Source organism: Rhipicephalus microplus, chromosome 8, assembly GCF_043290135.1.
Source record: "Rhipicephalus microplus isolate Deutch F79 chromosome 8, USDA_Rmic, whole genome shotgun sequence".
In the NCBI taxonomy this organism is placed as follows: Eukaryota; Metazoa; Arthropoda; class Arachnida; order Ixodida; family Ixodidae; genus Rhipicephalus; species Rhipicephalus microplus.
This window is the reverse complement of record NC_134707.1, coordinates 96,978,672-97,006,489: the sequence shown is the minus strand read 5'-3', so window position 1 is coordinate 97,006,489 and position 27,818 is coordinate 96,978,672. Positions and strand designations below refer to the sequence as shown.

At 44.2% G+C, this 27,818-nt stretch overlaps 1 protein-coding gene across 2 annotated transcripts; it reads right to left on the bottom strand.

The window, feature by feature from the left end:
• Positions 1 to 167: 167 nt before the first annotated feature.
• Positions 168 to 27,595, bottom strand: LOC142769282 (uncharacterized). Of its 2 annotated transcripts, XM_075872393.1 has the most exons (5): positions 27,261 to 27,595; positions 17,494 to 17,652; positions 7,380 to 7,583; positions 2,743 to 2,820; positions 168 to 530 (listed from the first exon to the last, which is right to left on the bottom strand). In XM_075872393.1, exons 2-5 carry the CDS (start codon positions 17,606 to 17,608, stop codon positions 238 to 240), a joined length of 690 nt encoding a protein of 229 aa, XP_075728508.1. In that variant the 5' UTR covers positions 17,609 to 17,652; positions 27,261 to 27,595; the 3' UTR covers positions 168 to 237. The 2 variants fall into 2 exon arrangements, with proteins under 2 accessions (XP_075728508.1, XP_075728509.1); XM_075872394.1 differs by lacking the exon at positions 7,380 to 7,583.
• Positions 27,596 to 27,818: the final 223 nt, after the last annotated feature.

Below are 27,818 nucleotides of genomic sequence, written 5' to 3'. Positions count from 1 at the left end.
ATTCAGAGCTGCGATTTTTTTCGTGGCCCTCTTTTTGAGTGTTTCCCTGAGTACGACACACCCCTGTGTTCCTGGATAAAGCTCCTTTGCTTTAAAACCGGGTTAACTGGAGGAACATGGAAGAGGCCTTTGTCCTGCAGTGGACGTAGTGAGGCTGATGATGATGATGATGATGATGATGATGCTTTAAAACCCATCACCTTATGGTATAACCATGACGCCATTAACTCAAGGGAACTAACATGAACGCGACAGTGCAACTTGGGAGAGTGCCATTTTTTTAAGTGTCACCAGCGTTAAAAATCCATAATGTGCCACATACTGAAAGGAAAACGAAACCCCAAACTCTATATTGCTTCGTTTAGCGGCCACCTCTTGGAAGACGGTCCAGCTGCGGTCGCTGTGTCCGCCGACGTCAATTTGTCCACTTCTTGGGTACACGTTGGTGTAAAAGATGTAGTCGCAGTATTCTGACGGGTACATGTCTACAGATGTGGCGGTTTCACCTACTGTGCAGAAGATTGCCTTCACTGCGAGTGAGAGACAGAAAGCACAAAATGGGCCTTTTGGGTGGAACTTTACAAGTTGATATGCACTTCACTACTGAACCTTCGTTCTGGAACTGAAATGACCGATAAGAAAGCGCGTCCACACATTGAACGCATCGCTAATTGGTTGTTGTACAATGATGTTGCAATATTATTTGTAAAGACCACAAAAACCAACTAAGCTTTTTTATGGAATAACTGACACATGCCAAAACAGCTTGAAATCCTCGCATATATTATAGCTAAACCGCAAAATGTTAACAGCAGTAACACTAAACGGGAGTGTGGAAAGTGTCAGGCCCAAAATGGTATGAGCTGTTCCTGCTGGCATGTTAAGTTAGCAGGACTTTGTAGAGGACGAAATGTACCTAGACCATTTCTGTCTTTTTTGCTATAAACCGCCTTCGTATGGGCGCTATCAGGGTTATACATTTATAATTCCATGTACAAAAACTGGCATACAGTATGGCGAACACCACTCACGGGTCATGGCAACAGTGATCTCAAATGCCAGCCATGTGCAACGTGAAACATTGCCATCTAGTCACGTACCCACATAAAATAACCCCTGGTGTAAGGAAAAGGTACAATGTGAGTCACAGTACACCTCAGCCGAAGATCAGTGATAATAGACTTCGCAAATCTTAAAACGAGAGCATTATAGGGCATATGTCTCAGAAAACGGCGGGCCGACGTTGATGACGTTCTCGACGGTCGAAAAGCATCGATGAAAGCAAAGCGTGAAAATCATACGGTTCCTTGTACAACCAGGTAAGACTACAAATCTTTTTCGTGGCAAAAAACCTATAATGAAGCCGGGAATACGATCTGCGGCTTAACGCACCGCGGTACACAGCCGCCTTATTTTTCTTCTTCCGAAGTCACGCTCTACTCCGATTCTGTTCGTCGAGCCAAAGAGGGCGCTACAACGGCACAAGGTGGCGTCACGTAACGTGGCTTCACGCAAGAGTTGGTGACATCACGTCACAATGTACAGCGAAATGTGACGTTATGCTTAGGAGATATGGCGATGTCGTCACGTGGTGATCTTCATTAAATCATTGATCCACGACGCTGAGACACGGTCACCACCGACGGTATAATTTCGTGATCGAGGAGGTATCTAAAGCTCCCGCCTTTTGGACAATGGCAGCTGGAGCCAGAACGATGAAGATACGCTTTCTGTTGACAGGCCGGTATTCTCCAGAAGACCCACTCTATGGCTTCAACTTCTTAGAAACAAGACCCTCAGGTCATTTCTGCGCAAAGGCCTTCTTGCGATTGCCTTCTTGCGAAAATGGCCATCCGCTTTTTAAGTCGGACATAGGTGCCTTGTGGTGAGATAAAGATCTTTACGGCACCAGCGATCAACAGGGAGGTCACTCAAGGCTTTCGGAGGTTGAATGCCGTACCAAAATCAATAAGAACAAAGTTTTTTTCTCTATTTTTCCAAGAAACAAGGCTGATAAAACAGTGATTTCAATTTCGGCGCTGTACCAGCTAGTTCTGCATATGTTTAGAATTCGAACGGCACCTGTATATTTCAAATATTGAAATGAAATTTTGAATTGAAGCGCGTACGAAATCAATTCAAACACGCATTCAAAATTCATATGACATACAGCATAACTCAAGGGTCATCCATTCAGAGGCTTATATATGTTTCGCGAGCATAACCAAATAGCAGACTAAATTCACACAGACGCGTCAGTGTATGCGATTTCTGCACTTAAGATGCGGTTCGTGTTGAACACTTCAGATGACTCACTTCAAAGGTGTTCTTCTTCGGGCAAAATAAGTGGCTTCCAACATAGTGCGATACGCAATTTTCTTTTGCTTTATTGTAACGACAAGTCCTAGGTGCGTAAGAAGCATTGCCTATATTGGTAAAAATACGTATTTCTGAACTCTAGTTGAATGTACTGAAGTTTTATTGAGCATACTGAACACGGGGGTACCTTGTTACCTCGTACTTTTGTCAACGTACTAGAATAATCTTGCCTTGTTATGTCCAATGTTAGATATACGCCCTTTAAACATTGTAATAAGATGTTCTACGGACTGCATTACGCTTCCAACTTCCGCCATATAATTCGTCGGCCACTAGCTACAGCTTCTTAGGAGGAGAAAGCAGCCCTAATTATTTCTATAACGAGAATTCAGGCAGCAATAGAGCATAAGAATTTATTTCTACCTGGAGCCAGTGTTGTCGTAGTGCTTGGTGGCGTCGTTGTTGACGTCGTTGCAGGACTTGTCGTGGGGGACGGGCGTGCTGCGAATAGACATACACAGTTGCTCAATCAAGATAACTAAGTGTTTAGAGGACATCAGGAACTTGAACAGTACATTACGCGCATCTTACACATTCCTAATCCACTGGTGAAACGTCACGAGCTTCGGCGCTAAAAGATGGCCGTGTGTCTCTGTGTTCCACTAAAAGAGATGTCGAAAGACGATATAGGTGACCTACGTGAGATCTTGCGCCCTCCTGCAATATTATGAAGAAACGAATTTTTTTACAATGCAGAGCCACTGATAGGGGGCAGCATCAGGTCGTTTTTGTTAGAATCAATGTATATGAAACCTTGGGTAGCAGAGTAATGCCTTTTTCTTTCCAACGCCGCTGCATACCATGCAGATCGGGGCAGCTAGTTCGCCTGTCGCAATGCCGAAAGCGGTCACCGCCCATTTGGAATCTCTAAAGCGACCATCGTGTCCTCTGCATCTTGCAAGCTGTGACCTGGTGCGTTTATTTGCTTCAGATTCATGCCTTTAAGCTTCGGCAACAAATTATTTTCGAGGACTCGACACCAATTTCTAAAGTCATACCGAAATAATCAATGCTTAATGCTTAGTGGAGCACTCCTTCAATCTCGAAGTACCTATATTAACGCGATAGCGTTAGCTCGTGTCGTAGACATTCCGCCGTAAGCGTCGGCACCACTGGTTGTGAGTGAAAGATCTTCCGTGAGTGAAAACTTGAGAAAAAAGCAAATAAAGTGAAGAATAAAATTTTCGGTCCCATTGAGGATCAAACTGCAGCCGTGCGCGTGGCAAGAAGGTGTTACTTGCAACAGCTTCGCTACGGTGTTACTTGCAGCAGGTTCGGGAAAAAAGACTCTACATAAATGCCATGTATGTAGTGCAAAGAGTCTTCTTAACGCATTTTGTTATACAGGTGACATGATGAAAACTAGACCATTCGGCAATATATTGGCTCATATGGGAGGCCATCAAACTACATCAAAAAATTCCGGGATAGTGCAGTCATCGCCGCTAAAAACACACAGGAACGAACATTCAACAAGCTCTAAAAATGGACAACTATGTCTATCTAGCGAAAAACATATCATGCCTTTCCAGAGGTGTTGATCAAGCAAACAGCAAACTCTAGGTAATGTGCTGCCACCTGTGAGGCATTGTGATACTCTTTATGGCCTCCGATATAGCAAGCGTGTGGCGTGTCTCTTGGAAGCCATGCGACTCTTGCTTTAGATCAAAAACCTGTATGTACCATTTGCGCGTGCGCGTGTGTGCGTGTGTGTGTGTGTGTGTGCGCGTGCGTGTGTGTGTGCCATCTGTGAGACATCATGAAAAACGTGTCTTCACTACTGCAGATGGCCGTTTCAGCAGAGGGAAGGGGCCACACTGCACAGTCTTGCTCATCAATCAGTGCCTGCGGGACATTCATGTCAAGTGTTGTCCCGGAACTAACGAGCAAGAACGATGCTAACGTTCAAGCACGAGCAACTGGGAGCGCTACCCACGCGGTCTTATCCTCGATACTTCGTGCAGCATCTGTGTCATATGGGGTTCGATGACGAGGGAGTATGCAAAAGTCAGCACTAAGTGGTTGAAGGGTGCACTAGGGGCTGGATTACGCTATCGCGTCAACTTTGAACGGCAAAGCTAAAGGGTCCCCCACTATTGTGTGTTTGTGTTTGCCAGTTGTTACCGCTTATTTATTTTCTTTTATTTTATTTTATTCATACTGTTACCATACATGCCAAAACAAAAGTTGCTAATATGGGCACCCAAATTTCAAAAGTCAATGCAAAAGTGGAACATCTCACAATTTGACGCAAAGAAAGCAAAAGCAATGCAAAAAAAATTTAAAAAATCCAACATTCGATGCGCACCCTGTAGCATAACACGGCAGAACACAGGTGAGCAAGTGAGTGCCTTATCACAGCTCAGTTCAACATTTGAAACGCACATTCGAAATCTTTAACATTTTTACACAGTACAACGTCATTCCGTAACTTATTCCATGTGTCAGTAGCGGATACAATAAAAGAATTCTTGAACAATTTTGTGTATGCTTCAGAGGTTTATTGTGTTTGGTGTGCTTTGTCCGCGAATTCGACGTGTCTAGAGTGAAAATTTTTGTTATCTCTGTTTTGTAGATACCGTGGAATATCTGAAAAAAGAATTTCGTGCTGTTGATATTCATTCTTTCGTGCAATGTAAGAATATGAGCCCTAGTTCTTAGATTTGTTAGGGACTGCGTTCTACAGTAGGAATTAAAAATAAATCTTAAGGCTCTATTTTGAGCCTCTTCACATTTATTGATATTATTTTGCGTATAAGGCTTCCATATTGGGCATGCATATTCCAGCAACGGAAGTACTGTGGTTTTATATGTTCTAAGTTTTACTTCAGGTGTCGCGTCACCAAGCCTCCGACGAAGCATCCAAAGTTTCTTTTGCGATTTATCACAGATATAATCTATATGGCGGTTCCAGTTCAAGCTATTTGTGACGTAAACACCCAGGTATTTATATTCTGACACACGGCAGAGTGGTTCGTTATTTATGACGTAACGAAATAAGAGAAGCTTGCTTTTTCTTGTAATCAGCATAAAAACTGTTTTTCTTGGGTTCAACACCATTTGCCATTTTTTTTGCACTAAGAGCCTATGATGCCCAGATGTTCATTAAGCTTTTCCTGGTCGTAGTTCGATTCTGCCTTTGAATAGATGACTGTGTCATCAGCATAGTGCTTAATGAAAACATCGGGCAAGAATCCGCTGTTCATATCAATAATATATATTAATAACAGAAGCGGCCCTATGACAGTGCCCTGCGGAACTCCTGAACCTACCGACTGGTTCGTGCTGTTTGTGCCCCTAACGCAAACCACTTGCTCTCTGTTTATCAAATAAGCCGCTATCCAATTTATGAGCTCATCATTCTGCAGGATCGTGCTAAGTTTATGCAGCAATTTCGGATGTGGTATTTTGTCGAATGCTTTTCTGAAATCAAGAAAAATATTGTCAACTTGCCCTCTGTCATCTAAGATTTGACTAATAAAATGTGAAACCTCGGTGAGAATTGTCACTGTCGAGAAACCTCGCCTGAAACCATGTTTCAAATTTGAAACTGCGTTATGACTCGAGCAAGAGCCGGCCCCCTCAATTTTTTTTCCGTTTTTCAAATGGAAGCGCCAACGAAAGTCCTTGCTGTCTTTTTTTTTCACAGGTCTTTGAAATTGAAGATGGAAATTATTTATGACGTAACGGAATAAGAGGAGCTTGCTTTTTCTTGTAATCAGCATAAAAACTGTTTTTCTTGGGTTCAACACCATTTGCCATTTTTTTGCACTAAGAGCCTATCATGCCCAGATGTTCATTAAGCTTTTCCTGGTCGTAGTTCAATTCTGCCTTTGAATAGATGATTGTGTCATCAGCATAGTGCTTAATGAAAACATCGGGCAAGAATCCATAGCTTCCATCTTCCTGACGTCGTTCTTACACTGGCGTATTTCTTCAGGAAAAGGCTTGCTCTCGGCCAAGTAGCAGGCTGACCTCTCAGAAGATGACACATTGTAGACTGTTCCTGTGTGTTCTTTCTTAGAAGATCCGTCTTTTGACCGTGGTAGCAAGTTGGTGATCGTCGATTCTGGTTTGTGAATCACTCTGACACCCTCTTTCTTGAAAACTTCCTTAAGATCTTCCATGAAGCCCCGCCCGTTTTCGATGAAGATTCGCTGGGCTGAATTCTCGGACTCTGTACTGTAGCCAGTGGAGAAGCCTCAGAGTGAGGGATGTCATGTAGTGTGTTTCACAGCGCTGCGTCTTGGTACGGCGCTGTCTTTTCGATAAACAGCTTGACACCTGACGGGTAAACACTTCCGTGCAATAGTCTTTACTAGCTTGACAGCAATAATCTATTCTCTATGATTGTTTAGCCTGATGGCGCGCACACTGTTCTGACACGTTACAGGAGCATCGACATCAAATTAACTTTGTGGGCATTCGAAACACACAACATGGAATGAGTTATGCGCGCTCCGAGTCGACGCCGGCGAAAGTAAAATCATAACTGCGATTTTGTGCAAAAGCTGGACTGCCGTATAACCAGGATTTTTCCTAATATTAATTTCAAAACTTGTAATGCCGCTTCTCGGGAGCGAAGTTGCCATGAAAATAATTTTAAAGGGTTTTAGCAATATTATACATATTTTTATCTTGTTTTAACTTGAAAATACGGTTCGAATGGACAGAAGGAGTACTAAGCTATGACAGTAACCTATGTTAACATGATGAATGATTCATCTGCAGATGAAACATACAGCAGATTTATTGAATTCTACATAACTACGGAATACCTCGCTTATACGTACATATCTACTTTTATTCGGCTAATCATAGATAGCTCTGCCTAATAGTGGAATGCGCCATTTAAACGCTGGTAAATGAACTACACTACGCCTCAAACTGCCTCCATAAAACTATTCGACCACTGCGTAGAGCTTTCTTCAGAAAAAGCAGCCTTCATTATTTCTTTATAAGAAATAAAGCACTAAACCGACATAAAAATGTTCCCTTACGATGGGTCAATGCTGTCGTAGTCGTATTCGTAGCGGTTGTTGCCGTTATCGCCCTTGTCGTGGTTGTCGTAGTGTTCACAGCCGTGGTTGTCGTAGTCTTTGCCATTGTTGTTGACTTCATCGTAGGCGCAGTCGTTGTCGTTGTAGTCCTTATTGCTCTTTCTGTGGACGTCGTTACCGGGCTTGTCGTTGTAGATGGGTGTGCTGGTAAGAAACATGCTTTATTTCTCAATCGGAATGCTTGGCCTAACGAAGTCTTGACAGAAAATCTCGAGCTTGAATAGTAGAACACATCTTACACTCCGCAAGTACCCTAGCAAAATATGAGCAGCTTCACTGATCCTTCCATTCAAAGGATGTCGAAAAACGATAGCTTTTTGTCTGGAGGCGCCAGGTAAGCAATGAGTGTTCTTTCTTAGAAGATTCTTTCTTATAAGTGCCCTGTGGCAGTAGTGTGAAAAAATGTTTTTCAGAACACATAACCACTGGTTAGTGGCCACACCAGGTGGTTTTTAGACCCTGAATTGTTAGGCAAAGTGTAGAAAACACCCTTTTGTATTGTCATATTTATGCATTTCATAATAGAAAGACACACTGCCTAACATTTGCGTATTCATAAATGTTGTGCCTGAAATATGTGTAATATTCGCTTCCTGAGTGACGACGCTCAGAAGTATAAAATCTCCCACCAGATCAAGATGAATAGACGTTGAGCAAGTGGTTAAAGTCGCCGGGTGGCTGAATGGTTGAACAGACACCAACAGATAGTCAGAAAATATTTGCGTTGAAGTCTCCTAAGAAAGTATATCGGCTCTAAAAACCTTTAGGAGGCTAAAATGACTTGGACCTAGTTTTAAAAAAAAACCCGATACGTCAGTACCTTCTTCAGGGGGCTGCTGTATTGGTTATGGAAGCATTTAGCAGCCTTTTTCACTGTGGCTTCGGCTCTCCCTTTCCCTTCCCCTAACTTTGCGGAGACCATGGACGTTTGAACAGGTTCGAAATCATGAGCCCGCCGCCGTTGTCTAGTGGCTTAGGTACTCGGCTGTTGACACGCAGGTCGCGGGATCAAATCCCGGCAGCAGCGGCTGCATTTTCGATGCTGGCGGAAATATTGTAGGCCCACGTGCTCAGATTTGGGTGCATGTTAAAGAACCCCAGGTTGTCGTAATTTTCAGAGCCCTCCACTACGACGTCTCTCATAATCGTATGGTGGTTTTGTGATGTTAAACCCCACATATCAGGTTGGAATTCACGAGGGTGTTTCTAATGTGCCCGAACTGAAGCATGAGCCTACTACCCAGATTCCTTTCCATTTCTAGAATGGAAGAACCACCGAAGTCAATCACATGGTCTATCTTGTCCCAGTGATATGCAAGACTGGTGCGTTGCGCTTTCGTCTTCCTGACACCGATCTAGCCTTTGCGTAGTTCTTTAGGAAGCACTTGAGCATTGGTGGCGGGACACTAAGAATACGGCAACTTGTAGATTAAAACTTGGTGTTCTACCTTACAAGGTGGATCTTTCGGCCACGGTATCACGTGGGTGAGGGTCGATGCAGGCTTATGGATCACCGTCACTCATCTTTTCTGTTCAGCCCGGAAAACTCTTCACTGATCACTCGTACGTTCGCGTTGAAGATAAGCTGGGCTTGATTTATCTCTAACGTAGCCTTAGTAAGGCTCTGAAGGAGGATGTTATATTGTGCGTGTTTCCCAACCGCCGCTTCATGGTATGTGGCTGTCCTCTCAATACACGGTGCGACACCCGGTGGAGGAATGCTTCCGTGCATTCATTCTTTAGTAGCTTGGCTTTATTTATTCTCTATTCTTTCTCTAATTGCCGTAATGTAGACCAGGTTGTTCTTACACGTGACTGGGGCACTGAAGTTACGCGTGTTTGTTCTGTTTTTGTGCACCAAGAATGCCATGCGCACGCCCTGCCATCCAAGTGCAACATAAAGACTTATGAAGACTTTGTTTTCGTGACATTTCACTTGGAAATGCCATATCGGCTGTTTAAATGCTATTCCTCTCCTTCAGTTAAAAAAACAAACAGTACGACTGCCCTAGCGTTGTTGAAAGCACTCTTTATATCTCACGCGGGTATAGCTATACTTTTGTTTTTCCTTGGTCGGTTCGAAAATCTTGGATGATTCGCCGAACACGATATGTTACCACCTGTCATGGCATCATCGGCATCAACACGAAGGGTGCAAAAGTTGTGCTCGTACGATTACGCCACCCCATGATAGTATTCGCGAGCCACGAGATAAGGTCATCGCACAGTGTAGTGACTGATCGAAGGCGGGCCGATGAAGGAGGCGATGCTAAAATGCTTGACGTACGTGCCTAAAGCTTGGGAAGAGTTTGATCACACAGCCAGTGCTAAGCTACGACCATAGTTAAAGTTTTTGGGTGGAATCAGTGCGACAGAAGGTCGACACAAAGAGGTGGCTATCGCATTCCACTCGTGATGGAAGATTGTAAGGGGTGCCGACTTGTTGTGCTGCATTTGTTCAGTTACTAGATATGTAGGCTTTGTATTCCACATAACTAGTGTGTTAATTTCTGTTTAGTACTGCGCAAAAAACATAATATGCACATGAACGCATTTAATTTATTGAAACACGCGTTTTAGGGGCGAAGCTCCTTAGGGCGTGGGCTGTGCGTCCCCTGTATGTAGCCACCTCTAGTTTAGTTCTTACAGTGTTCACTAGATGGCGGTACCGTCCCCTGTATGTAGCCACCTCTAGTTTAGTTCTTGCAGTGTTCACTAGATGGCGGTACCGTCTCCTGTGTGTAACCACCTCTCGTTTAGTTCTTGTAGTGTTTACTAGATGGTGGTACTTGTAGCTGATGATGAAAACATGCAAGATGTTATAAACTAGAAAGCGGTACTTGTAGTTGATGAAAGACGCGAGATCTTATAAAATAGGAATGATGTTACGTATGGAGCGTGTCATTGTTTGAAGGCAATCGTTCGATTTAGTGCGGCGACGTACGCTAGGGGGAGCAATGTAATAAAATCGAGTGGGCAAAATGTACAGAGGATTCATGGTTTACCAGGTTTACCTCCGGAGCTTCGCCCACTCATCATCATTCACTTCGTGGATAAGGCGGCACTTTTTCTTTTTCACATTGTTTTACCTGAAGTCAATGCTCGGGTTTCAATCCAGTATCTAAATTCAAGTTGTTGAAAAAGTGCTCTCATGGAGAAAATTGTATTATTTCGTCTATTTTTCTCCTTTGAAATCGCACTTCTCATTACACTTAAAATCGCTTGAAAATCTAGTATATATGGTAATATTCATGGTTATTGAATCTATCTATCTATCTATCTATCTATCTATCTATCTATCTATCTATCTATCTATCTATCTATCTACCCTATCAAAAAAACAGCGTTTCCAGTATCCCCCAGTGTGTTTCAGCGCACTGGGTGACGCCGGAAACGCTGTACAGTGTGTCCTAGTGTACTACAGCGCGCTGAGAGGCACTGGAACACACTGCACAGCGTGGCCAATGTCACCCAGTGCTATTAAACGCACTGGGCCACACTGTACGGCGTAGGACAATGTCCTAAAGCTCGCTGGGAGGCACTGCTTGTGCTGGAGAGTGTCTACTGCCAACTGACAATGTTGGCGGCACATTGGCAGAAACTAGGCACGATCAGCGCACTTTCTGTAAGACTTCATATTGAATGGCGACATGTCAAGCGTAAAATTTACCGAATATGATGGTATTCTTATCTATGTGCTACACATAGCTTCAGTCTCCTTAGGCGATAGATGCGAGTACGCTAAAGAATTCATACGTTGATCGCGCGGGTCAGAGGTGCTGGCAGGATTTTGCGGGGGGGGCGACAAACGACAACTTTGTTCCTGCAGGGGGGTGAGAGCACAGAACTTATGCGTCGTGTTTTACCCATGCTTGCTTCTGGAGGTGAGGGGCAAAGCGGGAGCATGTAAGAATTTTGGGAAAAAATTCCAGCCCACCATTGGATGCCCCCCTTGGCGCGCGTGCGCTTTTCTTGAAGTTTGATTGAGTTTCGCCAATGTATTTCATAACCGGCATCGACAGAACTGAGAATTCGCAACACAAAATAACAGTAGTATCAGTCTGATACTGAAGACCAACCTACTGTATCAGTGAGTTGTTGCGGCTCGTACCGTAGAAAGCCGCATGTCCGCAGCAGCAGTTATTCACTGCAATGCCCGATCTTGGTGTTTTTAGCTTCCGATTTGTGTAATCGAAGGTGAAATTATGACTATTCATTGGTCAGTTATGATCAAACTACATTCTAACGATTATTACACTCTTTCTAACTGAATATCTACGATCTTCACATCAACCGTGGCACAAGAAGTACGGCCCTAAGCCTAGTGGTCGCTTCGGCTAGAGAGAACGGCTGCGGCTGTTGTTCGCGGAACGTAAAAGAGGAGGACAGAAAATACTTCCAAACTATCGAGGAGCCAAATCTACAGTGCTCAGTGAGCAGTTCAGATGAACGATGCTTTATTCATAGGTATGACTAACCGCATAGCGAGTCACTACGATTGCCGTAACACATCTGCAGCCACGCTAACAAGCTTTGCGGCAAAACGTGAGAGATGGATGTGGTCCAACGCAACCCGCAAGGAATGAGCTAACAATCGCAAGTTGGGCGCGAGCACGTAGAGACGAAACACTGCGTATGTAAACAACAAATTCAAGATATTGGATACCTGAATTACTTTTCAGATGAAGGAAAATAAAATCAATTTCGTGTTTCAGGTGTTGAGTAGTGGGTGGCGCGTCTGGCTCAGATTACGTGATGTGTTAAGGGCACACGTTCGACTCCGGCTCTGTCAGTTTTTCTCAATTTTTTTCTTTTTTTCTGTGCGTGCGTGTTTCAGCTTTAATTACAATGTGCGCATGACCACAAATTCTAAACACAATTTAAAAGCCAGATTTTGGCCGATAATGGGTGTGCCAGTGTGCAGCGCCAGCGTGCCTCGTGCAGCGTGGCACTGTCCCAGTGTCACCACCACACTGGACACTGGTCCATTAATCAGGTATGGCGCTGGGGCAGTGCCACTGGTTTTTACAATAGGGTATCTATCTATCTATCTATTTATCTATCTATCAGTTTACGCCCAGGTCATCTGTCGCATTCCCGTCGCGCATGTCGTCAAACACTTCACGTAACACAGTCACCCAAACCCACGGGAGGGTATGTGCCACAGGTACGCGGGAAATGCCACAGGTGATTGACACTTCGTATCTACTGATGAGTGACGAGAACACACATCAGCAATATTGCTATGGGCATAGGCATGCCCAAGATTCCCCTTCAGGAGAGGGCGTTGAAGTTTCGCCACAATGCCCTCCCTCCCTAATACGCCAATGTATGGGACCGACTTTGCGCAGCCCACCTTCATAATAGGTCACTATAGGGGCAGATTTCACGCCCATTGTTCATATAACTAGAGGGTGGAGGCCGTCCCCTGCCTTCCTCATGCGCATGTCTACGTTTATGAAAAAACATAGGGAAGCAAGGCGGTAGTTGCGATGTTGGAAGCGTTCCCCAAAACCCGAAATCACGCCGTCTTTCTCGCTGTCTCTCTTGCTTCTTCGGCGTGAAATAGTTTTGTAACACGAACCCAGTGTGCCGAAGCACCGTCTCGGTGCTTTCTGTGATTTTGCGGATTAGCGGAGCTCCAGGCAAAACACGTGAACAATTTCAGTAGACTGTGAATTTGAGGAAGGTGAATTTTGCAAAGAGGCTATCTCGTAGATGACGTTGGTCACATGACATAATAAGCTGGAGGGTCCTGAGTACCGGGAAACTAGTTTTTGAGTCCATAGTATGCCAAGTCCGGGTCTACAACAGCACAAGAAACCCCGGGGCACATGAAGCGTCGTGAAAATGTGCGTCTAAATGCTGCTCCTGCCACTCTTGCGATGCTAAAAGGCGCTTACGAGCGACTTCTCCTACTTTGCAAGCTCTGGTGAGTGTCACGGGCGTATTCAGTGGGCGAATCGGCAGCTCTTGGAAAGTTGGTGTTGAAAGGTAAGCAATGCAACGTCCCAGTCTAGCTGGTCGGAGGAGACGTACATAAAGAGCCTCTCAGGAACAGTCCAGTTGCATCCTTCAGTCAGTCCACTAGTTTGGAGGCGGTAGGTCTCGCAGGAGCAAAACAGGTCGTCAATAACTCGGGACAGGCAATACCGTCGACGATCTGCCGGAAGCCGGCATGGAGCACCATGATGAAGCATAAACATCGTACAGAAAAAAATCGACAGTGTTTGTGGTACAGCTGGTTGGTAGCCCCGCCACGGTGGTGTAGTGGCTATGGTACTCGGCTGCTAACCCGCATGTCGTGGGATCGAATCCCGGCTGCGGCGGCTGCATTTCCGATGGAGGCGGAAATTTTGTAGGCCCGTGTACTCAGATTTGGGTGCAGGTTAAAGAACCCCAGGTGGTCTAAATTTCCGGAGCCCTCCACTACGGCGTCTCTCATAATCAAGTAGTGGTTTTGGGACGTTAAACCCCACATATCAATCAATCAATCAGCTGGTTGGTAAATCCCGCGTGGTTTTCTACTGGGTCGTGTTATCCGTAGCGACAACTATTCATTTGTTCCCGAAAGTACACTCTGGGAAAGAGCCAAGGAGGTCAAGGCGAACTCGGAAGAAGGGGTCAGTACGAAGGTGAAGTCGCTGGAGAAGTCCAGCAGGGTCCACAGGAGTTTTATTTCTGGCATTGGCACTAGTCGGTTGCAGTGACATATGTTCGCCACATATCTTCGTCACAGATATGAGTCATATATCTTCGTCATAAATTCACGTCCCGTAATACCAAGTTTGGTACATGCAAAGCTAGAGAAACGGCCGTGAGCGCATCATGAGTGTGGCATGTAGTCTTGTTGTTACGTGGCACACATGCCATGATTTTTATGTTGGTCTGTCGCTTGTGTTCGCAATGCAGTCGTCATGTCTTACCTTACCAGACCATGAAATGTAAATCATGACATACATGTCATGGTTTTCTAGCTATGACTGGTCACGTATGCTCGTCGTACAACCTTGTTACGTCATACCAATTTTGGTATCGATACTTTTATCGAAATGGCAAGGAGAGCTAAACGTCGTAGATAGATAGATAGATAGATAGATAGATAGATAGATAGATAGATAGATAGATAGATAGATAGATAGATAGATAGATAGATAGATAGATAGATAGATAGATAGATAGATAGATAGATAGATAGATAGATAGATAGATAGATAGACTCAGAGTCGTTAAACAAAGCAAAGAATTGTTTCGCATTTAAAAAAACTGGCAGATTCCACGTGCTGTGGGAATCGATGATATGGGAAGCACAAATGAGGAAGTTTTATATGTCAGTTTAAAATCAGAACAACGTTACGAGGCGGAGGTAAACTATACTGTACATAACTTTCATGTCTTAATTTTAATTTTTGGACGTGTCATTTACTTTCTTCATCTATTCACGCAACCTGATACCAAATTTGGTATACGTGGAGCTGGCTAAACGGCCGCGAGCGTGCGATGAGCGTAGCATGTAGTCATGTTTCACATGACACGAATATCATACTTATCATGTTCGGATGTGTCATTTAACTTCGCCGTCTATTGACGCCATGCAATACCAATTTTATATATGTGAAGTTTGAGAAACGACCGCAAGCGCATCATGAGCGTGGCACGTGGTCGCGTTGTTACATGACACGCATCTCGTGATTATCATGTTTGCACCAGTCACATACCTTCATCGTCCATTCACGTGCCGTAATACTTGGTATATGTGAAGCTAGCGAAACGACGGGAAGAACGTTATGAAGGGCCCAATATATTGTGACGTAACGTTGACGAGCGCACGCGGAGCGCAGCAACGCTACGCTAGCAAAACGCGAACACTCTGTAGTCTGACCCCAGCCGCGACCAGCGTCTGGCGGCGCTATCATAGATGCATAGATGGATAGATGGATAGATAGATAGACAGACAGACAGACAGACATACAGATAGATAGATAGATAGATAGACAGAAAGATAGATAGATAGATAGATAGATAGATAGATAGATAGATAGATAGATAGATAGATAGATAGATAGATAGATAGATAGATAGATAGATAGATAGATAGATAGATAGATAGATAGATAGATAGATAGATAGATAGATAGATAGATAGATAGATAGATAGATACGCTCAAAGTCGCCGAAGTTCGCTAAGAAATGCTTCGCATTTAAAAATCTGACATCAGCAGCTTTGACCCGACGAATGCCAAAAATAAATGTCAGGATTCCAGCAAGAATCGAGCCCAAGCATTCTTCTAGGAAATAAAGTATTCTAACACACAGCAACGTCATGTCTCAGCATAACTTTTAAAAGAGAAACTTATGTTCTTTAAACGTGAATTGTGGTTGTAGACCTGGCTATCCACTTTTTTTAAACATTACATACGTACTACTGTGACACAGCCGTCCATGCAGGTAACGTCAATTTTAGTTAGGTGACACAAACGCTGGAGTGTGTTTATGTAGCAGTGTCCATTGTACCATCCTCATTAGCACAGTACCTAATTTTGGCTTAACGTTTTAGGTGTTGCTCATACTGATGTTGCTGTTGGAATCGTTGCACAAGTGCAAACTGGTTATATAAACATCTCCAATTTACCAACATATCTGAGCATGCAACATTTAAACGTGTATCTAACGTCATTTCAGGGCGTGTCACTCAGTAAAAAATTACTGCATGATCACCTTATCTCTGCATGCTTCGTATAAAGTCGTTTCCTAAGGCAGGTGGGCTCTGGCGAATTTTTTATTGTGACATTTATATCATAACTATTTGTAGCTGTTTCGCTTGTTTTATTGGTAATCTGTTGTTCCTGCTATTGCTTCCTCAGCACTGACGCTTGAACACAGATGACGTGAGGTCGCCCTTACGGTGCATAACTTCGACAGCTGCAGTTTCAGTTCAACGTATGTAAGCCCTGTTTCTTGGCCATTAACCTTGTGATCCCAGAGGAAGAGGGCTATAGCAGAAAGAGGAGGTTTGGGCTGTAGCAAAGGAGGTTTCAATAGATCAAATTGATCAATCTTCGAAGCATTCAGACTGTTGTGCAGCTTTCTGTCTAGAACAATACATTGGTAAAAAGTGTAAAATTTGTAAAATGCGCATTCGCAGCACACTGTAACTGTCATTCTCAGTTGTTCTTTCTTCCTAATTATCCTACGCTGTCATTAGGGACCACTTTTGGCATTGGAAGTTCCAGTATTTAAAGTAAGGTCCTAATCTAAAATTGTTCATCGGGTAATTAAAGAGATAACTGAGCCTTCTTCCTACTACAGGCAGATCTACCTGCCAGAGCTAATAGTCATCATTCACCATAGACGGGCCACGGTTATTGTCTGTGGTGATAATTGTTTTCATGTCATCCTGAGAATAGTGACGGCATTTAAAACGAACAATTCAGAAAAATTACCTCTGTCTCAAAGCATCACATTTTATTTTGAAACAAAAAAATTGGAGTTACATCTGTGGGTAAACAAATTCTGTTTATTATTGACACATATTGTCTTGGAGACGTCAATTGCGCGTAGCAGCTGAGTCGTCGCTTAAGCTGCGACTAAGCGAACAATCAATCAAATGTTAACACCGTCCTTTTAATGCAGCAAGATTTTCAAAAGGATTTCTGTTGTATGTTCTGTCTTGTATATATATACTACGAAATGCATACTGTGTATTGCAGTACACTTATAAAAGGCACCCTAAGGTTCAGCTCAGTTGCCTCCAGGCTTACCGAAGCATTCATTCAGGTGTGAACGCTTTCATTATTTGTTTTGTGTAGTCCGCTGATTTGAGCCATGCAAGCTCTAGGACTTTTATATAGCTTCATCGTTAACTCCTAATCAATTTGAGTCCATTTGGTGTGATTTCACAACGTGGAAACTCTTCACTAATTGATTCACTGAGGGATGTCACATAAAAGCGCTAGAGTAGTTGCCCATAGCCCTTATCACAATGGAGCAATTATACTTTACTATATATGTCACTGTGTTACCTGTCACGTCAAATAACAAAAGGTGCATCTACCTGTGGGTGCTAGAGTGGACACCGGCTGAACTGTGACTCTTGGACTGCCTCCCATGTGTGGTGTCGAAACAGTTTCTTCAGCTTTTGTATTAGGTCGACCTGAGGTTAGCTTCATCTCAAAAAGATTATCCGTGGAGAGGACACCAGGATCACCCCTTACTGCAAAAAAAAGATGGCATAAACTAGTTACCTGCCGTGTAGTGTCACAAATTTTCATCTCCCGTATGATATTGGTAAATCAGCTGCAACATCTGAGCAACTAGCAAATAAAATGAACGAACAAACAGCTTGCCACCGTTGACGTCAATACCCACCAGATTAAATTGACGCGTTCGCATCCCTTCCAAGTAAGTGACAAAAGAACCTTGCTGATTTCAATCTAATACAGCTTTACTGCGCAAGAACTAAAAACTACAAATGATGTTAAATTTGTTTCACTTAGCCTACTTCTGGCTTCATCGAATTCCGTGGAAGAAAGAAAACTAGCGCCTTGCCAAATTCATGAACTTTAGTTATTTCACAACGAGGGTAACTTCCTGCCCCGCTAAATTTCCTAAGCCTGCATGTGAAAGATTATTTGTCGCCTGCTTGCTTATAAATAGCTCCTCAGGTCGCGGGATCAAATCCCGGATGCGGCGGCTGCATTTCCAATGAAGGCAAAATGTTGTACTCCCGTGTGCTCAGATTTGGGTGCACGTTAAAGAATTCCAGGTGGTCAATAATTCCGCAGTCTCCACTCTGGCGTCTCTCATAATCATATGGTGGTTTCGGGTCGTTAAACCCCACATATCAATCGATTACTTGCAGATAGCTCACGTTCTACGTTATGACAGCTGGCGCCAAAAGCAGGACACTCCACAATGAGCGCGTTGGGTATCAGTAGGACTAGTGAATATCGGTTGCACGCACAGCATTATCCATCACTGTGCACAGTGGAGAGGGAATGCCGATTGCATCTGTCGTGCACGTAATTTCATTTAGATGTAGTGAACTCTGTTCCGATGGGGACAAGTTCATTTTCTTTACAATTATTTACAATCCATATTATTTGTATTCCACTACATATGTGTTAATTTATTGATTGATATGTGGGGTTTACCATCCCAAAACCACCATAGCATTATGAGAGACGCCGCGATTGAGGGCTCCAGAAACTTCGACCACCCAGGGTTTTTTAACGTGCACCCAAATCTAAGCACACGGGCCGGCAGCATTTTCGCCTCCATCGAAAATGCAGCCGCCGCAGCCGAGATTCAGTCCCGTGGCCTGCGGGTCTGCAGCCGAGTATTCTAGCCACTAGACCACCACAGCAAAGCGATATGTGTTAACTGGGTCATTCATGAAAGGTATATTTGAACGATAAGCTTATAAATTGGATGCTGGGACGTATACTTGCTTACAGCTGCCAACGAATACTTAAAACTTTCTGACAAGTTGTCATTGTTCTTTGTGTATAAATTTATATATTGGGCAAAACTTTCGAAGTAATCAAGTGGTTTCATTAGGCAGTTTTTGTTGCTCACAATTTCACTACTGCAAACCTTTATGAAATATGTCAAGTACAAAAATAATGTGGGCGCACGCTGACGCCATCTTCGCACTTGGTACTAGGGAATGTGCTGAAAGCTACGTAGGGAGAGGGAGAATCAGTGGGCAAAAAGACGCGCCCCTTCTTCAGCACGTGCAATGAACTTCCGTGCTCTTTATTTTCTTCAAAAGCGTGCATTACGTTAAGTGTGGGCGATCAGCACACCTGGGTGTACGTGGCGACATCCCTCATTAAACACTGCAACTATGCCTCTCACTATTTTTGAATGAGCTAGAGCTCGTGGGCGTTGGGTTTATGCATAGTCATTTTGGTTTCCAGCTTCATGCGTAGAGAGAGGAGGCAATCACTTGTAGCTAATTTTGATAAATGATTGCGGATTCTAGGCAACGCGCTGCCAGAAGGCGATCCAGCCTTATATTTTAAGGAGGGGGGTAGCTTCAATGAAAACCGTGAAGACGGGCTTCTGGCTGTTTTTTTAAATGCCTAATATCAATATAAAAACCGCATTTCAGCATAAATACTGTTATTTGTTCTCACGCTGATCCGACAGAATGAGTGTGAGAGGTGGATGAGAGGCCCTGATAGTAAGAAGGCGCTGGGTGGACACAAGCTTTAAGGGGGGGGGGGGGCGGAGCGTTCAGCGTTACCACCCGCACTTCTACACACACCACTGCGTGTTGCGCTATAATTTATGGCTCATGTGTTCTGGGAAGCATTGACTACCGACATGCAGAGTTTTCGGAGCATGCTGAAAATGCAGTGAAGGGCCTCTTTTCAATAGCGTAAAAAAAAGGACGTGCTCGCCAAAATCCCTGCCGGTAACGAGGAGGGTCACCACGAGGCTAACCAGGGCCACCACGCAGACGCACATCGATACAGCCAGGATGGTTTCTCTTGATTCGAGCCTACTGCACACAAGTTTGTTCCCTTTGTGATTTCAATCAGTGCTACTAATTGAGGATACCCGATTTAAGTAAGGGTGTATGACAGAAAAAATTGATCTGAAGGATTACGAATCATTTTGTAGCTTATTCAGTCCCCCATAAAAACAAAGGACTGACTTTTTTGCTGTCTACTTGCCCCAAATTTTAAAAGTTACTCATGTGCTTTGTGAAAAGGCAACCAAAACTATATATGCAGTATTGTTACGTGGAATGTTCTCAGTGGAATAAACATGCGCCACTTGAAAACAAATAATGTAGCCAAGTTCGTAATAAAAACACGAAAGCGAATTTACCACGAATCAGCTGTTACATTCAAATTAAAAATTTCTGACACTTGAAAGCAGACCACCCTCGCGGAAGTAAGCCGTGGTGAGGAATCACAGGCAAATATGCCTGTGGCCGCTGCCATTGAAGCAAATGTAGACAATTCAAACGCGCGAAACTCCACTCTCAAAAGTACAATAGCTTTCTTAGTGGAGAACGATGAACGCACGTCCTTCATCTTGTGCTTGTAGGATATCAGTGGAACCACATATATTCGCCACGTCAGTCTAATCGACTAAAGCATTAGCAACACGTTAAGAAAACCCAATTATCAAACTCCGCTCATATCCACAATGCGTTTTAGAAACATAGAGGCCGGGTAATATTATTGAAGTGAGCCAAACAAAGCCGAGTTACCAGAGACAGCTCTGAGGAATGCTGCAGATAATTTAGGCTATCTTGAGATGCCAATTCTTTAATGAAACCACATATAAGACGTGTCTCTAGCATTTTGCTCCATGCGATGTGCTACTTTCAAGCCAGGATTGATACGGCGTCTTTCCAGCCAGGAAGAGCAAGCAGCTTAACCACTAAGCCAGCGTGGCGGCTATGGATATGTATGCGAACAAAAACACTTGTGTGTCCTGTGACATCTTTTATAAATATTGGTGTGTTTTATTTGCTGTAGCATTCAATAAAACTGGTGAGGTCAGTTTAGCTGGTGTTTCTTTTTTAATGGCAAAATTTATTATGCTACAGCAGACTAGCTATTGTGCAGAAGCTGACAACAAGTTTGAAGTGATTATGCCTATTTTAGTAGTTAAATAGCAATAATAATGTTTGACGTTGTTCAAGGGCAATAATATATGTGGTTATCACAGCTTGTCGTCTGGAAGTATCATTCATCCCACTATGGTGTACGACTGTACTATTCGTTGCAAGCTATCATTAACAGTGAGTATCTATGACAGTCTTTTTGTACTGAATGTCGCGGAGACCTTTGCGAAAATCATCGCAATTACACCAAATGACCCTACAAACTCTTGGTACCTTTTGAGCGTAAAAAAAGAAATATATACTGCGAAAGTCGTAACTTACGACTCGGGGCGTTCTGATGCTGAAACAAATAGAAAATTCCTATATCAGCAGTCAAAGATATATTGTATTACCTAAAAGATTGTGCGGTCTATTATGACATACCGCATTGTCAACCATTACTTAAAAACTGGTGATTACCTACAAATCCAAATACGAACCCCTATATTTACCATATTTACCTACTACGACCGATGCTTACATTTTGATTTTATTTGTTCCCCTATCAAAATACATCCACATAATGATAGCTTTTATATTTATTTATTTTAATGTGTCCTTAAATGTCTCAAGATTAAGCAGGATTAACAATACACGTGAAAAAGTGAGAGCCAAAAAGAAAAGGAGAACAGAGTGATTGCATGAATGCGGTCAGCACAGAACGGCAAGTCGCCCCACCGCGGTGGTTTAGTGGCTAAGGTACTCGGCTGCTGACCCGCAGGTCGCACGATCGAATCCCGGCTGTGGCGGCTGCATTTCCGATGAAGGCGGAAATATTGTAGGCCCGTGTGCTCAGATTTGGGTGCAGGTTGAAGAACCCCAGGGGGTCGAATATTCCGGAGCCCCCCACTACGGCATCTCTCATATACATATAGTGGTTTTGGGACGTTAAACCTCACATATCAATCAATCAATCACAATGATAAGTCACATCAATATACTTTATGCCGAAACATCTTTACGGTAGATTTCTTCTTGTTCATTTTTCAGTTCTGAATAGAAGAAAACCACGCAATTTTTTAATAGCGAAGACGACGAAGGCAGGAAACTGCATATTCACGGAGTGAATGAGAACGAGTAGGGCGAAGCGTTCGTCTGTCCGTCAGCCAATTTGTCTATCCGTCCGTCCGTCTGTCTGGGTGTCCGTAGACATGCTCTGTTCCATACGCCAGAGGAATGGATTGCTGTAGACCATAAACAGCTTCGGCCCTAAAACGTGGCACTCACGAATTATTTGATATATCGATGAGTGGGAATGCAACTTCTGCGCGGTTTGCGGTTTCCACGTTTACACAGTGCAGAGAAACTTTCCCTCAGGGTGGTGTCGTAGGTTGAAAAGATGTAATGGCAAGATTATGCTGCTGTTGCTTTAGTTATCCTTTTTTTATTCTCGAGAGCATCTTATGTCCGGGGCAGTGTTCCTTCTGTGGCGTCGGCACCTATACTGTGCATGCGCAACTCTCCCTCATTTTCCTTTCCAACACGGGTGTGCACTCTCCTCATGCCCTCTCCCCGTCCGCACCTCAGCCATCACGCAGCAAATAATTGCACACAACTTTTTTCTCTCGCTCTAAAGGTAGGCCGGTAGGCGGCGCAACAGTCACGGCGTTGTGTAAAGCAGGCATTCGAAGGACCTCCGTCATACTGGATGAGTGCAACGGTGTGCGCAACTTCATAAACAACGTCAACGTCGGTGCTAGTTGCAGCGGCAGGGCTACCACAAGGAAGCACACAAAGGCCCGGCAAGCCGACCCTAAAGTTCGACGTCGGCAAGCCTACCCCGAACTACGAGCCAGGGAAGCCGAACTTGAACTTCAACGTTCGCATAAAGTTTCCATGCAACATGGGCTCGGTATGTTTGAGTGGAACGTCATCGATGTCAAGACGACCCCGAACTCTTGACTCAGAAAGTAAAAATGAACAGCAGCATCCAGCGGCAGCTCCCGATCCGAAAGCTGCCATTCGACACAAGCCTTTGGCCAGAAATAAAATTTTTTTCATTCCATTCCGTTCCTTTGGCCAGAGCCATTGTCGACCACAAAGCATCCGCGATTCTTTCGCATTCCATTGTGTTTGCCCGTAAAGGGAAATATCTAGTATCACTTTATTGTCAAATACGTGCCCACATATCAGGAAAATAGGATCAGCTTCAACTTGATTCAAGTAGCGCGAGAAGAGAAAAGGATATGAGTCAAAAACCTTCATAAAAAGAAAGGCTGTTGGGATAAAAGCATCGTTCATGCAGCATGACTGGTTCCAACTCCCCTTAAAACAACAGCGCCAGTATGACGAAATACTTCTACTTGTTGCAATATTCAAGTAGAAGTGCACAGAGCAAAAGCGGAAAAACATGAACAAGCAACGTATATCTTCAAGAAACGCAAGAATAAGATTAACGTTGATATCATCAGTGGAACTAATGCTTTTTGTAGAAACATAAAGAAAGCTTTCTTCGCGCTAGAAAAGTACCTTCAAGGGTTTGTTTTGTGTATTAGACACAATACTAAGAACTGGGAGACAATTTCGCCAAAGAAAGTAGATGGGATGTTTTTAGAAGAATCGTATTGTATTTGAGATGAAAGACAAGTGGACGAAAAATGAACTTGCTATTATGGGCAGTGACCAAACCTGCAAAGTTCGAATAGCACGCCTGATGCTCTACCAACTGAGCTACCACGGTAGTTATCCCGCTATCTACATTATGGGGAATGTATTTGCAGAAAATATGACAATGTCAGTCAGCGCCGCTTGCTGCGATTACGGCCCATGAGGCACACTAATTTTCTGCCTGTTCGCGTCAAGTAGCACGTGAGATTATTACGAGCTGGCAGCTGACCAACAATCCTTCAAATACCGCTTGAACTTAAATAGCCTGGAAGAACAAGACTCTCGCTATGACCTCAGTTGGTACCGCCTCGAACGCATTATTCGGAGGTCGCAGGTTTGGTATCTCCCTATAGCAAGTTATATTTTCGTCCACCTTTATTTCTTTCCAATTACGCTACAGTACTTCTAATAACGTCCCCTATACATTTCTTTCCAAAATTGTCTGTCAGCTCTGGTTCTTGTTTTCAGCGCGTAATTTATATTTGTTTAGCGTGGAGGGAAGACAATGGGAAAGTGTTTGATGAATACAGTTAGTGCGCGGTCGTTGTACTTCCCATTATGTTACACGACCTTGCCGTTGCTTATAAGCCATGTGTTTTATCAAACATCTTTCCTTGTTATTATAGTGTGCCTTGCACCCATGAACCAAACAGCCCAGGTGTCCATATCAGCATAATACATAAATGCACCGCGAAACTTGTTTCGGATAAATAGCATTGGAAATATTATACGCGTAATCTTACGGGTTATATCATGGCACATAATTACCCCGAAGAGCTGTTTAAAAACGATGTATTGTTTTACTCGGAAGTAAAAAGAGGCACACTGTTCAAAAAACTACAGGGTGCCCAAGCTTAAGTTTTATGTTTTTATCATACGTCAGCACAGTGAAAAGCACCACAACCGCCTTGCAGAAAACTTATCTATCCAGGGTAAACAAACTAAGATAACAATTATTGTTGTGAGCTGTTCATTTGACTCAGATTTATAATCCACTTTGGTAGTAACTGCAACAAGCAGGAACACAACAAGTCAGCTTTCTACACTGTTACAGTCACAATAGTTATACCATGTCTGGGCTCCGTGTTATCTGACGACTACGCACGCATGATGTTCAGAACTGGCTCAAAGCTCCTAACCAATATGCCGCGGCACTTTCATGTGTCGTGTAATCTGTTAGCGGACAGAAGGCACAGGTGAAGAGTCTAACTTTCGCCTTTTTTATTAGCCGAGATAACAAGCGCTGACTGTTTATCACATCACGGAGGAACATCTCGCATATGCAGACTTGAAAGCGCTATCATGCAAACCTCCGACTTTGCAGGGGAATATCTTGAAGTACATACACGCTGGACAATTACGACCAAGTGAAGCTCTGCGGAAGCATGACTGGCTCATTATCATTGCACTCGCCCTGGCGTAGGAATGCTTGGAGCTGCCCAATTTGTCTTCGAAGTGCAGCACTAGGAGTGCCGCGATGGTCGGTCATGAGCACGCCGTGACTTGTCTTGCCGAAGTGTCATGTAATCTGGAGGACAACACTGGCTCTGCTGAGCTGGTCGTTGCAGGTCTCGTCCACGCCATCACTGAATGCGGTCACTCGCAGTATATGGACCTAGCAGGTGGTAGTGACTGATGCAGAGGGGTCGCTTCGGTTGCAGGTTGCAACGTGGCGACTATCTTTTCTCGGGTGAGAAGACAAGAGAGGGAATCTACAATGCTGTACGGCGACTACCCGCACTGAGAAGAGGCGTCTGCTCTGTTCGGGACGCGTCAACGTGTGATCGGGTGTCCCACTGAACCTCTGCGACGTCGATAAACAGAGTTCCTGTGCTGGCTTGTGAGGTAAATTATCCTCTTTTGGTGCTTCTGCTGTTTGACTTGCCGTCAAGTCGTCCTGGCCAGATGTTTTGTCACCAGCTGCAATAATGACCTGCAGCGGTAGGTCTTTGATGATCTTGTCCTCAGGCGGGATGGACACCTCTTGTTCTTTTGCGGAAACTGAACTTGGCAAAAGGCGAGCGTCCGCTCGCTCGGTCATTTCCTGCGTGGGTATCTTGGATTGACAAGGCTCGTGACAGTCGGCAAGAAGCAGTGCAATAATTTGCTTCGTCTGCGGCTAGTAGTGGATTCTCCTAACGATATGCGTGATCGAGCGAGGAGCATGTGGTAGAACCCCGAGTTGAACTTTCTGTGGTGTGCGACTTACATCTGGTATCCGTAGTTGACAGTGAGTTGGCGGGGAGGTAGCCGCAGTTTTTTGAAAGCGGTCTAAAAACAGTCTCAAGTCGGCCACACTATGCCCGGACTGTTGCTAGGTGCCTTCGTAGCTGTACCATGCCTTGGCAGCCCCGCAAAAACAGTCGATGGGAATCAGCCATTGGCAATATTCTGGCCAGACATGGAGGCGGGTGAGTAAGTCGATGGTCGAAATTCACCCGAAGACGCCGTTCTCTAAGCCGGGAAACATTGGTAGTTCGTAGTGAGCCGACAATGGGGATACGGCAGTCGAAAATCCGGAGGGTGCCCACACCAAGTAGCCCAGTTGGTCTGAGATCTCAATGAGAGAACGTTTGCGATGATTTTATGGTGGGCTGACCTCGAATTCTTAAGGCGTGACCGCAGCCAACATGACCTTGAGTACGCACATTCTTGGCAGGGCGGCAGGCGACAGCTCGGAGCTCGACGCTAGCAAGGCGTTAGTCGTGACGCGGAGTTACGCGATCGTGTGCTGGAGTTCCGTGGCGCTGTCGAATGATTCATTTGAGGAGACAGGAGTGGCATCTGTTGAGGATACAGTGACTTTTGTCCTAATGGTGGTGGATTGCATAATCAATGACGTCTGGACGGCGTCTTTCGGACACCCAGCCTTACCTATATTCGTAGTCACGGGATACATATGACTGGAAGTACAAACATTGCCAGGCAAGCAGAAACAGTGGATTTCATGTCGTTACCTGGTACTGGGGCGTAAATCATGCGATGTCGAGTCACCAAGGAAGCGTCGACGCCGTCTGCGGGCAATACTTGTAGCACTTACAGATTGCTAGGTATTGAAGAGGCTTGTACGCTATCGCCAGGCGATGTGAGCCCATGCGCTTAGTTGGCGTGAAGTATCGCGTTTCTGGACCAGTTTTCCAGAACTACAGTGGAAGCCTAGACGCAGTCCGCTGATTGGGGGATCTACAGTTGCCGTGGCGGTAGCCTTGCGCGTTCTGTCAGCGTGAAAGCGTGATAGTGTTCCTCTGGAAGACATGTTACGTAAGTGTGGCTGCTAAGTTTCGTCAAAGCCTTTGGACGACTGCGTCATAGTAACGAACAGAGGAAGTGACAACGCTTGTTTTCCAGGCTGGCTTTTCATATTTTACCTGTTTTGTTCTCGCCTTCTTTTATTTATGCTGCAATAGGACTTAGCGTATTTTTCGATTACGCCACATTAGCATGTTAACTGTTCAAACGCGACATCACCGCTCATTTGTTGTCAGGCACTTTGTCTAATACAGCAATACCGATGCTACTAATTATTATGCGTGAATTAACTGTAGTCCGTTATGAAAAGCATCCTGCAATAAAATGTGTGCACTTACATGCATTTAGAGTGCCTGGCTGAGATGGCTTTGTGATGCTGGGCCCGAAAGTAGACGCCTCTGTTGAAAGAAGCAAGAGCACGCCTATATAGCAGAACGCAATACTAAATGTTTGTATTTATTAATGAAAACTAACAAACAATGATGTCAAGGAAAGTATGTGGGGTATTATAAAAAGAAATTGTGATGTTTAAAATAGAAATGTGACTGAAAAGTTAACTTGCCTTGGACAGAGACCGAAGCTGTGACCTTCGAATAACGTGTCCGATGCTCTACCAAATGAGCTACCACGGCAGCTATGCCAACGTCCACTAAACGTCGGAGAGTCTGTCAGCCACCACCTGTGTACATTATGGCGAAACTGACGCAATCTTTTGCCTATTGGCATCACGTAGTACGGAATCCTACTACAAGCTGACAGCTTACCAATCCCTCGCATACCACCTGAACGCATTAGGTCTACCGGAAAGAGACCCTCGCTATCAATGAAAAAAAAAACGTCTACGTGTAAGGGCTCCTATTTCTTCTTTAAAAACAACATTATTGAGAATTCTAACA

Coding starts and splice junctions, on each gene's coding strand:
- LOC142769282 (XM_075872393.1), bottom strand. CDS start 17,608: ATGAAGCTAACCTCAGGTCGACCTAATACAAAAGCTGAAGAAACTGTT. Junction 2,821..7,379: donor TACGACAGCATTGACCCATC/GTAAGGGAACAT, acceptor GTCTATTCGCAG/CACGCCCGTCCCCCACGACA. Junction 531..2,742: donor TACGACAACACTGGCTCCAG/GTAGAAATAAAT, acceptor TCTCACTCGCAG/TGAAGGCAATCTTCTGCACA.